General features: G+C 39.3%; 1 protein-coding gene across 1 annotated transcript in view; it reads left to right on the forward strand.

The window, feature by feature from the left end:
• The window catches only part of SLC35F4 (solute carrier family 35 member F4), a 99766-nt gene extending 86530 nt beyond the window's left edge, over positions 1–13236 (forward strand). The window contains exons 6-9 of the mRNA XM_037835041.1: positions 6068–6193; positions 8177–8369; positions 11230–11319; positions 12877–13236. Of these exons, the coding sequence (XP_037690969.1) occupies positions 6068–6193; positions 8177–8369; positions 11230–11319; positions 12877–13118 (651 nt within the window). The 3' untranslated portion in view covers positions 13119–13236. The remainder of the gene's footprint in view (positions 1–6067; positions 6194–8176; positions 8370–11229; positions 11320–12876) is intronic.
• The last annotated feature ends 2348 nt before the right edge of the window (positions 13237–15584 follow it).

Genomic DNA, 15584 nt, shown 5'->3' on the forward strand with positions numbered 1-15584 from the left:
TCTCTTTAAATGACAGGAAGTGTTTCATTTCTCACTATGAAATATTAGGAAGTGTTTAATGCCATGTTCCAGAAAGATGTCAAAGTGTAATTTTAACGATGCCTATAATCAGTCCATGGAATATGAGAAGCACCAAAGTATCTTCAGCATTTTGTCTTTTGACAATATCAGCAATTCTTTTCCTCCTGAGATATAATGAGAGCATGTATAATTAGGTCATTTGAGAAATCAAAGGAGAGCAAATAGAGTACTGACAGCATAAATGCAGCTCTTATTGATTGCCTACATCTACAAATAATCTAAAATGCAGCCCCTCCAGATGCCACCCATGAAACCACTCTTTAAAAAAAAAATGGTTAAAGTGTCGCTTTCAGTAGTCAGATTAAAATTTATATTTCTGACTCCTGCTAAAGCTTCAGTTGTTTAGAAATAATGTATGGTTGGTGGATTATAACTCTCCTTTGCTTGGCCCCAAGAATAATCATATTTAAGATAAAAAGATATGGCCTTGACTACTTCTATTCTTTCATGTCAGAATAATATCATGAGAATGAAGGATGCTTTAAATTATGTTATCAGTAAATATGATTTATCTGGAACTCCAGTTGGACAGAATTAGTAATGCTCACATAAAAACTCATTATCCACTTTTAATAACGTGTTAATATTTTGTTTCCTTGGAATATCAGTTTAATTACAAACAGAAAGGTGTTCTGTTATACCTTTAGTGTTCTATTTTGAAATCGTTTCCACCAATTTGCCGATAAACTTTGATATGTTAGTTAAAAAGCTCTTTCATGAGCAGTTACTTGCAGCTGATTAATGATCATCCTATGGAAATTAGTAAACTTCTTTAAAAGATTTTGATTTTTAAGAAACTGAAAAAATGTTGAGAAGTGATCATGCAGCTCTTGCACTTTTGCCGATGGGTGCTTTCCCATCTCTGAGTTCCTGTCTTGTTTAGCTAGAGATCTCAAATTCATGCAAACCATAGGAGCCACCTTAATGGAAGGGGCTTAATGGAAGGGGGTTTTCCCCAAAGAAAATGAGCCACTCACTGGGAGTTTTCCTTTCTGTCTCTGGTGTCTATTTCACTCCAATGAAAATTAGAAGGCAGACTAGAAAGTTAAAAACCTTTTTCTTGAATCTGATGACCTCCCTTATTTTTTTGTATTGTTAATTGAATTTTTTTCATTTTTAAATTGCTTTATACATATGGAAAAAATTGGTGGGCAGTGAAGGGTTCAGCAGACCCCACATTTCTTAGAAGATTTAGGAAAAGAATTTGTGTCCCTTCAGTTGGGTATACACATATTTTCCTACTACATTTGGGCCTCTATACAATTCTCTTCCCAAACTATGGCTGTTTGGGAGAATTTCTGAGATCCACCAAGGACTGATTGGATGTATGCCAGTTAAACCGAATCTTTCATTGCTAAAACTTCACTTCTTTGAATTCAGCCTGGGCTCCAGGGCTCTCTACAACAGGACATTAAAGCTGAGCTGTTACTGATTTGTGCTAATATTACAACTTAAGATAAGATTCAAGATAACCTTTTGCTTTCCTCTTGCCTTCAGTTAATATTTATGCAGCAACTGTTCCTTTATGAACAGTGCAGAATGATTCCTCTATCCAGAACCTTCATGGGGAAGGGAGTGGAGGATGGGCAGTGGGACTCATCTCTCACTCCCCTCTTGGCAGAGCAATGACTTATGAATACAGCCAAGGGAGAAGAAAACTGAGTTATGATGGCTTCAAGATTGTTTGCCCACAAGGAATCCATAACCCCTTCAACAAAGTGCAGTTAGTTGGTCTACTCCACTTTCCATGCACATCCTTCAGTCTTTCTGTCTTGGATTTCTCTCTTTTCCAACCACGTCTCTCTTTCAAATGGATTTATTCATATAAAAATAGATATGGTGGAGGAGAAGTCTTGGTTCGAGGCTGTGCACTCCTTAGACTGGACACTGTCCTAGGGACCCACCTTTCTCCCCCTAACACACACAGCCTCTGTACCGCTATTGACTGCTATACCTCTTTCATTTGTTACACTTCCATTCTTGTTCAACTTCAAGAAATCTAAGTAAATGAGATAGATATTTTTCATGGAACCTTAAAAGCTTCCTTGAAAGTGGACTCTACCCTCATAAATACACTAAGAGAGAATAAGGGTGATCATTGACCAAGTCATTAATGTGTGTCCCAATCTCAACAGCTGACTTCTATAGTCTTGAATCTGAGTACAGCCACTGCCAGTAGTGTAACATTAAGGCCCTCTATTTTAGGGGCTGCTGTAGGCTTTGAGATTCAAGGGCCCGTTGAGGGTCAATGAAGCCCCTCCATGCTCCATTCAGCTTCAGGAAACAGAATTCACCTCAAGGCAAAGTAAGAAAATAACTTTGGGCTCTGATCACTCATTTAGAACTTTAAAATCTTTGAAGGAACATTATAGAAAGAGAAGCAACTGAAAGTTCATCTCAGTGCCCTGGACCCTAAAAAAAGCTATTATGTTATATGAATAATAATTCTGGAAAGCATCTGTGAATGAGGAACACAGTGAATGAGATGGGGCTGGTAAAATTTCATGGAGATCAGACAAGGCCTGGACCCTTGTAGTTTTTGGGGGCCTGAGCCAAAAAAAAAATGAAGATGTAAGAAAATAAAAACAGCCAAGAACCAGATGCTTCCTCTAGTCTTTACCTGTGCAAACAAACTAATTATTTGAGAAATGAAAGAAACCTAGCTTTCGTGCAGAGTCACAGGTGGTATTTAGCACAGTGAGATCACCAAATGTCTACATTTAAAACCCTTTTTGGGCTTTAGCAACAGGGTCAAATGGCCTCATGGCCCCCTCTGATTGGCCCTGAAAGTTGATGCAGAGGGAGAGAACTGAGGGAGATAGCTGGCTTAGGAGGCAGTGCTGCTCAACTCAAATGGGTTAATCAAACTCTCTTCTTCAGGGTGTTCACCTATGTGGGCACACCACAACATGAGAGGATCGAGAGGTTTAGAAAGTTAAAAATGGAGGTGTTGACTGTTTTATGTTCACTATGGTTATTAATAGTCTCACCTGAACAAGATGCAGATGATGGTAGTGGTGGGTTCTCCAACTTATTTAGAAACCCTTGGTTGGTTAAGAGGCTGGTTGTGAGGAGGGCCATGTTTTACCAAAGCCAAGCAGGAAGAATCACTAGATGGTACATTTCCAGAAGAGTTCCTCATATGGAGGCTAATTTGTCCCAGAAGAATTTTGCTGGTTGTCACCATGTGGATGAGCACCTTTGACATTTTGACAAAATATTTACTGCATGCCTGGCTTCATGCAGACACATTTTCAATGCCTCGAACCTGAGTAGCGTAGCTTTGTGCTTTTCTGTTGAGGACAACAGACTATTAATCCTTATTTGATGACAGATTGATTCTGAAAATGCATGTAACTTGGATCTGTGCTTGGGTTATTTGTTCTATGGAAAATTGAAGAGTATTTACTCTCTGCAATTCAGCCAAGGGTGCCACACAGAGCCACTCTGGGATCAACCAAACGACCACTCCAAACAGGCCTTCCACCCAGCATTTTCCTGCATTTTCCAGATTAGCTGACCCTTCCCATAGTTACAATATAAGGGATATATTGAAAATTACTTGAAGCATGGCCATAGAGAATTTGTTCTATCAGATATTTGTGAAAGTTAAATAAAAATGTGGCAAATAATTTAACTTATCATCCCCACCCCCAGGAACCCACTATATAACCTATAAATTGTTGCTCATACCTTGGAAAAGAATCTAACATCTCAAATATTCAGACTTTCATTCTTTAAGAACTTAACTAAAAGCATTTTCTGGCCCCCTGATGTGAAAATGCTTCTCTCCATGAAGGCAATTGAAAGAGACACTGTTGTAATTGAATGTCAATTTAAGGGGTCCAGGCTAATATTTTCACAGGGTATAAAATAAAATGTAATAGAGCCCTTAAGAGGTTTACCATGGTTATAATTTTGAATTGCTATAAAATTTATATAATCTTTGGCCATGTCCAATTCCTATCTTGAGAAAACTTATAATAGGAATATTGCGCCTAAATATTTTTACTAATGGCTGACTCAGAAAAAGAAAAGTTCCCAATGGTGGTCATATACTGAGGATAACCATATTATATCTTCCTCACTTTCCAGACTTTGTTTTGGGGTTTGCTTTTGCTTCCCGCCCTGGGCTGTTTGTTTCCACAACTCCCTAAGCCCAGATGCTTACACAGATATTATAGAATACTTTTAACAGCACATCATGTTAAAGATCATTTAGGATTAACAGTGATATATTAAGCCTGTCTTGAAACATTCACCTGTTTATTTAATGAAGAAAATACAATTGATGTTTGGCCAAAAGAAAACAAATACTAAATAAATTTATTGTCTGCAAGTTCTGTCTTATGAGGGAAATCTATTTGTGCACATAATTACTTTAATCCATGAACATTATCTAAACACAAAAACAAATCAGAAAACATCAGTGTCTAATATGCCTTTTCACTTCTTTGAAATCCCTGGCTGAACTATAAATCCACAAATCAAAGAAAATGATAACCCTTACAGAATTTTCAAATAGAGATAACCCCCTCACCATGTTTATTTATGGGTCTATTTTTTCTTGTTTGGAAAATTTCCTTAACACCTCATGGTGTGTGTATTAAATTCTATTCCCCATAGGTTGAGGCATAGTCTAACTAGAACACACACCTGGCAGCTTTGGAGAATAAGATATTCACTCAGCAAGGAAATGCCTCCCACCAAGCAACTTCCTGGATAACATTTTATGAAATGGTTTTTCATGGCTGACATGTCAGTGTCTGTTCTCAAGTACTCCCGCTGCTTTTCATAAAGGACGCGTTAGTGTGGAACTGCTCTGAAACCAACCGTGCACTTGCTTTTGGTGGTCATTAACAAAAGAATTGCTTTAGCAGCATCTAAATTGTATGTGTCATCATAAGCCTACTTTGCACTGGCCTCAAGCGAGTCTACAAGTGCATGTTAAAGATCTACATTTTGGTATAATAAACAATGCACTAATAAATGTCCAGAGGGGGGGTGGGGTTGAGATCACATATGTGAAGAGATATCTACAGAAATTATTTACATGGGAATACTCAGAACTGAAGCTTTACAAAATTAATCATTATGTACATTTAAATTTCTCACAAATCTTATCTTAAAGGACATGGCATGTTTTTGTCTATGCCAGGGCTGTTGTTTTACTGTTTACCGGAGCTTTGAAATGTTTTCCAGTAGAACCAGTTCAAGACGATTAAAGAAACAGATGCAAACCAACATCTCATTAAGGAAGTGGATTCTTGTTTTGAATGTACCAAGGATTATATCAATTTACAGTAACCATTATGATTTCAATTGAATTATGAATATTTCACTTTATGCACTTAATGCTGTAGAAAACTTAAATGAAATTATCTCTCTGTGGTTTACAAAACAAAATGGAAATAATTTGCATGTAAACAAAAGGAAGAACTGGCCTCCATTTGACATTCAAAGTGACAGTGCAAACTCAGCTCGCACCTGTATAAATCACCATGAGAAGTTATTTGCTTTTTTTCCCTTGATCTATGTTTTGCCTCTTAGCTGCACCAATATTCGGTCTCCCTAATCAATTCCTGGTTATGTGGAGATTTTAAAAAACGCTTATTGATCCAAGGAGATGATTGAAATGTAGGCCAAATTATTTGAAGCAAAAGAATATAGTATAGATGAAAATGTTTAGAAGTGATTTCCTGTTAAACTTATTTCACCAATATTGACATTAGACTTTAGAATGTTGTGCAAAAATATTAAATAACAAATGACTAGCCCTTAATTAGAATGTGAGCAACTTTTATATTCTATGCCTGGGCCTCTCATTAGGATTCTGATTTCTTTTTAATATTGACCCTTCCTGCATTTTAACTGCAGTGCGATTAGGTTTGAGGAGGTATTTTGCAGCTTTCATGAAGTCTTGAATTGCTTGCTCTGGGATACAGAAGCATCAGTTTTTTCTATTTCTTTGCATTCTATTTGACAGATAGTTGCTGCAATAATGGCAATCACCGGCATCGTCATGATGGCGTATGCAGATAATTTCCACTCTGATTCCATCATAGGAGTGGCGTTTGCGGTAGGATCAGCCTCTACATCTGCTTTATATAAGGTATGCTGTCCACTTTCTTTTGTAGTCAACTGTCATTCATAGCTTAGACTCAAGTAAAGAAGTACAAAAAAAACCTGGGTCAGAAAAAAAGTATAGATGTATTTAAATAATAAGTATCGTTTATTTAGTACTTGCTTTGTGCTGGGCACTTGCCATCAGATCTTATCTGTATTAACTCGAGTTTATGGGGCATAGGTACTTAGCACCACTTTCCAGATGAGGAAGTTGAGGCTTTGAAAAATTAGGTAATTTGCCTAAGGTCCTACAGCCAGGAAGTCAGAGTCAAGATTTAGACTCCAGACCAGCCAGAGGCAAAGCCAGTGCTGCAAAGCCAGAGCTCTGCCACACCCCTGCCCTTCAGTCATCAAGCGGTTACTGCAGAAGCATGAGAAAGGTCTCTCCTTGGCAGGGTAACTTGGGGCATTTTCTTATGTTTCTCTAATTTAACTGTCTATGGTCATTACTTTAACTCCGGAGAGATGTTAGAAATAATAAGCAAACTGTCAATTGCGAGCTCACTGTTTCCTATATATTAAACTGCATTCCACAGAAGTTCATGTTATTACCATAATGAAGCACCTCTTTTCCTCTCTGAAGGATGCCCTGTGTCTGCTCTAAGTACTCATCATTCTTTCTCCACTAGTGTCCCCTGTCAGAAGTGACAATTCCATTCAGAGTCATTGCACCTGACTTCAGAAGCGAGGACTAAGAGAGCAGATCTAAAAGGTTATTTCCTAAAGCTCCACTTTTAAGAGCCACCTTTCTGGATGTATCAAAGGGCTGTTCCAATTTCACCTCTCTCGCTGTTGCAATGAGAAAATACTCTCTGAAAGCCTGAAAATGTGCTTTGCATCCCTCCGGGGTCTCTTCTGATTATTCGCCCACACGGCGGCTCCGAGGGTATGACATCTATTTCCATACTGACAGTTCCTGGCCCATTGATTCTGTGTGACAAGCTTGACAAGTGTTCACTCAATAGCCATTAGCGTCTAACCTGCCCTCCAACCGAGGCTCCACCGAGATGTCTGATGTGACCAAAGACTAGCATGTGCTCAAGTTCACTTGATTAAGTCACTCCAGAGAGAAAATGTTAAGTTCAGTTGAAATTAAAAGCAGTACCTGGAATTGCTATGTGACCAGGTACACTACCTTATACAGAGAATCCTCCCGACCATGTTACAGAATATATTCATTTGCTAAGATGCACCATGATTCCAAGCAGAAAAGATCAGTCCATTCTACATTGTTCATTAGAGGATTAGTACAGAAGTCAGTAGTTAGGAAGCTAAGAAATATGGAACATAGACCTGGCACCCATCCAGAGCCTAGCCTATGGCCATAGGATGGCCATTCTCTTCTTGCCAATCTTCCTCATACAAGTTTATAATTAAGAAGGAAAAAAGGGTGTTTTGGATTTTTATCTGCTTTTTTTTTTTTTATCCAGAAAATAAACACAATGTTTGCGAAAATGTTTTAAGCTCAGAAAGAAAAGTACTTATCCAAGGCATCATTATTATTTCTCTTAACAACATGATGACAGGCTCTCCCTGTCAAATTTAGTTTTCAGTATCTGTCAAAATAAGGGTGAAAAAAAATAAGGATAAAATGAATCCCAGGCTTCAAGGCAAGAATTGATGGCATCTCAATTGTAAACAAGTTTTCTGGGCTTGTTTACACACTTATTTATCAGTCACCTTATACCCAACACTGATGGCAGCTCTTAGCATGGTGTACAGTACCCCAGTAGTTTTCAACACCATACTGAAGGCATTATTATGGCATTTGCTGTTTTATATGAAGGCTACAGAGAAATTTAATTCTGTTATTCAACAACCCATCTAGTGCCATGTCAATGGCAGGGTAAGAAGAAATGAAGGATAAACTTTCAGCCAGTTAGTTCACTATACAGATAAATAGAATGCAGCATTCTGAGCCAGCAAAGTCTCCGGCTGTGTGGCTAAGAGAATTTCTTTCCCATTCCAGGTTTTGTTTAAGATGTTTCTTGGAAGTGCCAACTTTGGTGAAGCAGCACACTTTGTCTCCACCTTGGGTTTCTTCAATTTAATCTTCATCTCCTTCACCCCAGTCATCCTGTATTTCACCAAAGTCGAGCACTGGTCATCATTTGCAGCTCTGCCCTGGGGCTGTCTCTGTGGAATGGCAGGGCTGTGGCTAGGTAAGTGGCCCTGGGTTTCACCTTCCATTTCCTATGTCATTTGACCTTCCTTGAATTGTTAGTTTATGGTAGTAGAATTGTTCCCTCGGGTAGCTCTGCCCTCTATTTCACAAACTTACTTAAAGTTGGTTAATGATATTGACTGTTTAGAAGGTTCTTTTCAGGCTATTGCTTGATTAGCTCAGAGCTATCCAACTGGTGTGCTTCACATGGGTTAAGGAGTACAGCTGGAGGCCCAGGACACTGTTCACCGCTGGTCTTCAAGCAGCCTCTTCCATTCATCATGATGTACTTCCATGTGTGCCACACTGTGTCAGACAGAAGTGAGAGAGCAGATAGAGCATTCAGGGAACTCAAAGTGGTTCAAAATGTCCTGAACACCAAGTACAGGGGGATTGGGGAGGAAGGAGATGATGTTCAAGAAGGAAACAGATCACAAAGAACCTAGAAAGTCATCCCAAGGGGGTTGGACTTAAAATCCACTTAGGAATCCTTAAGCAGAGAGGTGACATGCTTATATCTGCATTTTAAAAAACTCACTCTGGCTGAGTATGAAGAATGGATTTGAGATAGGACCCTTCACCAGGTGAGAGAAGATGGAGGCCTGAACCGGGCTTTGTTCTGCTTTCCTAGCCAGGAAAAGGTCTGCTGCAGTCTTCTTAATGTCTTCTCTCTCAGTCCCCTTTAATTTGGAGGCTGTCTGCTTCACCTGAGCAACCAGGAGGCTCCCACTCTGAAACTGCATTGCTGTTGTCATGTCTTGTGAAAAGAGCCTGAAAAATAACAAGCCTGCTCTTCTCTCACCGAGCAGTTGAAAAACAACAACCCTATGACTCGTTATCTGTTTACACAGAATCAGATCATCTTCACTCCATTCTTCTTTCCTCATACTACCCAAGGCCAGCCCCTGCTACCTGCTCCACATTTACCTACCATGCTCAACCTGCAAGACATCTGCCAAACCTTGTCCAAACTTCTTTACCTTCTTCATATAAATTGAAAGTAGCAGCACTACAATTCCTGGGGCAAAAAGAAAAAGTCCTTATTTTCATTCCCACAAGGACCTTAGGTTTTTTTTTCCACCCAACTCAGGCCCCTAAAAAGGAGGGCTTGGGCAAGACAGGGAACACCCAAAAGAAGGAGCAATCCTTAATTCTCGGTCCCCTGAGTTCTATTTTTGAAGGCCAAAAATGTACGGTTATCATTTCTCATGACCTCTGTTAAACTGAGTAGAAATCAATGGCAGTGTTTCCATAAAGCCAAAACATTCTGATGAAAAGTGCTTGGATTATTTCCTGGCCAAATAAGACCTGACTGGGAACAGATGGTGTCACAATAGACTCTTGGCCCCAGCTGTGCTCACGTGATCTCCAGATTGCTGCAAAGTAGCCCTCCACCAACCTGGATTGCTTGACATGTGTAATACATGCTTTTAAGCAAATCTGCTCAGGCTGGGTGTCACCTATGCTAGCAGGGGGACTCTAGTTCTCCACCAGCCGGCATGATCTGCATGCTCCACTGGGTGCTGTCCATATCCACCAGGCCTACCGCCAATACACTGGAATCCCCACCCCACCCCCCCCCCCCCATGTTTTACAGTCTTCAGCACTCCCGAAGTTTTATTTCTCCATAGGAATCAGATATGATCAGTTGGGGCTGGGCTAGGACACAGATTGGAGAGACAAACACCAGGATGCACTCTGAACTGCCCCACACTCCCTAAAACTACAGCTTTCTTGTTTGCTTAAATTCACCTTCCCTTGTGCCTTCTCTCAGGCCAAGCTATCTCCCTGCCTTAGCCAAAATGCAGATTGACCTCATCCATTCACCTGACATACTTGATGCCCACCCCATGCTACAGATGACACACTGAATTAGATTATTTTCCTTAGGTGTTACAAGAGAGTGTGCTCCATCTAAAGAACTAAGGAAAAACAGCACATTCCACTGATGTTGCCTAGTTCTTACTGAATGGGAAGGGCTCAGTTCTTACTCAAATACCAGTTCTTTCATTCTATCTGCTAAAACATCCAGTTCAGCCAATAAAATAACAGCTGAAGGGTTCAGCAGAGTTCATGCTGTATCTAATGAAATCCTGATTTATTAAAAATCTATTAAAATAATTCTATATAATTTATGTGACTTCTTTTTTGAAAACTTAATTTTATAACTTTTGAAAGGGATAGCTGGTTAATTTAGCTAATTTTATATTTAACTAAAAGGGTCTAAAGGTATTAATTAAAGGGTATGAAGCTATCCTGTCAGTTTGTTTTGTGGACCAGTCCTCAGGCTACCTGTGCACAAATCAGCATATGAAAAAAATTCCCAGAATTCAGTAAATTGAACCCACCTTTGTTTGCCCATATGATGGTCAACTCAAGAAAGAGGGGATAAAACATAATAAACCATTGGATAGAGAACTTCCTTTGGGCAGTAACAGTGGAGCCTTTTATTTATCCAAGACTATGGCATAATGCAGTAAAGTAATGAAGAGATAAAGTCCCAAACTTCAATCAATCACCAGTTTTCAATCTCTGGCTGGCACCGACCTACCTTTATAGAGCTAATAAGCAGTGTAGTGAATTGATTATTTCACCTGTTTCCATTTGCTGCCATGCCCTTTAGCAGCCAACTGGCAAGAGATCAGGCAGCCTGGGTGGCAGAGGAGTGAAAAATATATGGTTAACTCAGGCCAGTTATATACATACATACATCTCTAAAATCAGAGGATTAATTGACCAAACATGCCTACAGTTTTTAGAAGGCTTATTGAGCAAAGGCATTGATTCTTTTAAATTAAGAAGACGAGAGCCCTGCATCTCAACAACCTTCATCCTCTCTATCCTCCTTTATTTTACAGCCTTCAACATCCTGGTGAACGTGGGCGTGGTGCTGACATACCCAATCCTGATCTCCATTGGGACAGTGCTCAGCGTTCCGGGAAATGCAGGTACTGGTACGATGTACCTTCTACAGATTCTGGCCACCACAATAAGTCCCCTGCTCATGTTTGTTTTACGCACTGAGTGGTTTCTTCTAGCAATTGTGAATTACGTCCCTTGTTGGGAAGATGTTTTTAAATATCATGAAGGTGGCAGACAACAGAATAACTATGCAGCAGATTTAAATTTTGCAGCTACAAACACTGTTTTTACTTGGTTGTGCTTTTAGAATTAAATACCAAATGTATCATTTGGGTTTCATGTAATCTCCCTGACAACCTAATTTTGTGGTATTTTTAGAGGAAGTCCTATGGAGACAAAAGGCACCCCAGCTTAGGACTTTCAAGTAAACGTCACTAATGAAAGTGTAGGAAATGTACAGGGTGCTGGCTCTGCATCAGACTATCCATGGGGACCTGTGGAAGCTTCTCCTGGGGGCAGAGCAGATGGCCCACTGGCATAGATATAAAGAAAAAAGCAATTTGACTCACTTCAAGGACAAGAAGAGAAATCTTTCAGTGGATCAAGTAATGAAAGTAGGGGACTATACCACCCATGATCCCACACCTCAAGCAACCATCTTTCTTTCCCCCAGAAAAATCCACAGATACTTATTGAGAATTTACTAGATGATCAAGGCTGTAGAGGATTCAAAAAATATATGACATTAGGGTTCCCTTAAGAAACTTAACAACTGAGTATAGAAAACAAGATCAGCATACATGAAACAACTTGGAACTTTACAAAGTAATTTATTATTAAAAGCCAAATTGAGTGAAACAGACTCCAAGGGCCTTAAGATATTCAGAGGAAAGGAACCTCAGGGAGGAGTGGCATTGTAAAAGAAGTTCATTCATTCATCTGTTGATTCATTCATTCAGTAAATAAGTACTGAGCACTTGGTATAATTATATGCCAGGAACTGTGCTAATGTTGGTGATAAATCCTCATTGAGGCACAGTCCCTCCCCTTAGAACCATGCAGTCTAGAAAGGAAGATGAAAAGAATTGAGTGATTACAAGGTAGAGAGAAATGCTTTGATAGACGTATGTACTGAATATCCTGAAAGCAAATAGGAGAGGCATCAAAGAGGCTTCCAGTAAGAAGCCTTCCAGCTAATCCAGGGGTTAGCTGGATGGAGTGGGATAAGAGGATGGAAGGGCATCATACACAGAAAGAATGCATGTGCAAAAACCTAGACATTAGCAAACTTGGCTCATTTGAAAATTTTCCAGTATCCCCTTAAGAGAATAGGATGCCAATGGAGGAGAGTGAAGCGGTGCAAGTGTAGAGGAAAAGTATTAAGAGATGAGAGTCAAGAGGTAATTAAGAGTTAGATCATGTGGAATTTGAGCATTGCCTTGAAGGATAAGTATGATTTATAGAGGAGGACTGGAAGGCACACTGAGGGGGCAAATAAATGATGGTACGGAAAAAGGAAAGACTTGTTTAAAAGAATAAGAAAGACTTAGAAATCTGTAGAAGTAACCCAGACTTGGCTCGTTTGTATTCAGATGAACTTAGAAACAGCGTAGACTATGACTGACTTGGTTTTTCTTCCATAGCTGTGGATCTCCTGAAGCAGGAGGTGATATTCAATGTTGTCCGCCTGGCTGCTACCATCATTATCTGCATTGGGTTTCTGCTGATGCTATTGCCTGAGGAATGGGATGAAATTACCCTGAAATTCATCAATAGCCTGAAGGAAAAAAAAAGTGAGGAGCATGTGGATGACATCACCGACTCCAGTGTACACCTGAGAAGCAGAAGCAGAGCCAATGGGACAGTGTCTATACCATTGGCTTAAAGAGGGACACATTTTAAATGCATGTGGATGTATATTCTGTGAATATAATATAATTTTCTCACTACCTTGTACAATCAAATGACAGTGTTAACTCAGAATTTGTATAAATCATATGTGAAATAATGCCAACAATAAAAGTTTACATTTATGTGCTCATCGAGGAACTGGTGTAAATAATCATAATAAAACATTTTTTTATTAAAATCTTTTTTGTCCTTGTTCTGTTTCCTCTGTTTTCAGGTTTTGGTTGTTTTTGTTTGTTTGTTTGTTTGTTTTTTCCTTAACTCACAAAATTTCCTGAAATCATGAGATTTTATTAAATCATGAACATGTCATTGTGCTGGTTTGAAGCTGCTATGTACCCCCAGAAAAGTCCATTTTAATCCATTCCTGTGGGTACAGACTTATTGTGGGTGGGACCTTTTGGTTAGGTTACTTCAATCTGAAATGTGACCTACCCTATTCAAGGTGGGTTTTAATCCTTTTACTGGAGTCCTTTATGAGAGGATAAAGGACACAGAAAAAGCCCAGGAACTCAGAAAAACAAAACAAAACAAAAGACAAAAAAAACACCCAGAGAGAAAAGCCCCAAGGAGCTAAGACAGGGCCCACAGAGGAAGCCATTGAAACCAGAACTCAAGAGAGAAGGACCAGCAGATGTTTGCATGTGTCTTTCAGGAGACAGAGGTCTCCCGAATGCCAGCAACCTGTCTTCAGAGAACAGGTATCATCCTGTTGATGCCTTAATTGGAATATTTTCATGGCCTAAGAACTGTAAATTTTAAGTTAATCCCCATTGTAAAAGCTAATCCATTTCTGGTATATTGCAGTGTGGCAGCTTTAGCAAACCAAAATAGTCATCTTTTTTTTTTTTTTTTTGGCAATTTTGTTCATTTCTTATATCTTTATTGATTTCCTGTTTACTTATTCTATCAATTATTGAAAGAGGGGTGTGAAAATCTTGACATCAGATTGTTAAATTGTCTAGTTTAGTGTAGTTGTCATCATCTTTTTCTCACCTGATACTGAGACATTTACATTGAATCGGGAAATTTCATAAGAGGTAAGCACATGGAAAGGATACACTCTTTATTTATTTGAGTTCTATAGAGCCTGAAATTTGAAATCTGGAAATTCATTAAAGAAATATCAGCAGATGTCTGAATTCTCAGCAAGTCGTGAGCTCCTTGAGGCATTTGTCACTGTATTCCCAGTACCTACCACAGTGCCTGGCACTTACAGACACTCAATAAATTAAAGAATGAATGGGTTGCTTTGCATTGGAGGTACCCCCCCCCCAACTCTATTAGAATAACTCTCAGTTAAGGACAGGCAATCTCCTAGATAAGATTGAGTAAAGCAAGGAACAAAAGGGGTTAAATAGGCCACATCTTTTTTGCTTGTTTCCACAAACTACCAACCAGCTAAAGTGAAAAAAAGGCGCTCACTTCTTCCCTGAGGGGCTGGTTGGGGCAGCTAGAACTGTGCCCTCTGGCAAAGTTAGTGCAAGAAGTCGAGCCTTTCTGGCATTTTCATTCACGTTCCCAGAAATGTAGGTGAGGCCATCACAGGACAAGAAAAGGGTGTTCAGGTTATCACATCAGCTGGCTGTGCACAATGGTGGATAAACACCTTAACGTGTCCAGCCTTTGGTTTCTCTGCCATTTTTTAAAAGGGCATTATCAGTTTCCTGGCATAGATAGATGGCATGATATTAACTAAAATATTAACCGTGACACACTTTAAGCTTCATCAAAGATGGCACAAAATGAATAAAATATATTGTTAATAAACATGAATTAATTCAATGTCTAAGCAGAGGTGGTTTTGACTATTTAAATGCCATATTGGTACAAACTCTTACCTTGCTTTTAAACTACTGCTAAATAGCAGTAATCATTGACTAACCCCCTCCAGAATCTTACCATTACTTAACATGCATTAAAAATTGCATCTGAGCACAAGAAAAGATGGCTAATATCATTGGCCATCAGGGAAATGCAAATCAAAACCACATGAGATGCCACTTTACAACCATTAGAATGGCTACTATTAATAATAATAATAATAACAATATCAAGTGTTAGAGAAGAGGTAAAGAAACAGTAACACTCATTCATCATTGGTGGGGATGTAAAACGGTACAGCGGCCATGGAAGACAGTTTGGCAGGTCCTCAGAAAGTTAAGTATGGAATTACCAAATGACCCAGGAATACCACTTCTGGGCATATACTCAAAAGAATTGAAAGCAGAGACTTGAACAGATATTGCACACTGATGTTCACAGCAGCATTATTCAGTTGCCAAAAGATTGGATGCAGCCCAAGTATCCATCAACAGAGGAATGGATAAACAGAATGGGCTATACACAATATACAATAGAATATAACACAGCTGAAAAGGAACGAGGTTCTGACGCATGTGACAACATGGATTAACCCCAGAGACCTCACATAGAGTGAAAT

Source organism: Choloepus didactylus, chromosome 4, assembly GCF_015220235.1.
Source record: "Choloepus didactylus isolate mChoDid1 chromosome 4, mChoDid1.pri, whole genome shotgun sequence".
Lineage (NCBI taxonomy): Eukaryota > Metazoa > Chordata > Mammalia > Pilosa > Megalonychidae > Choloepus > Choloepus didactylus.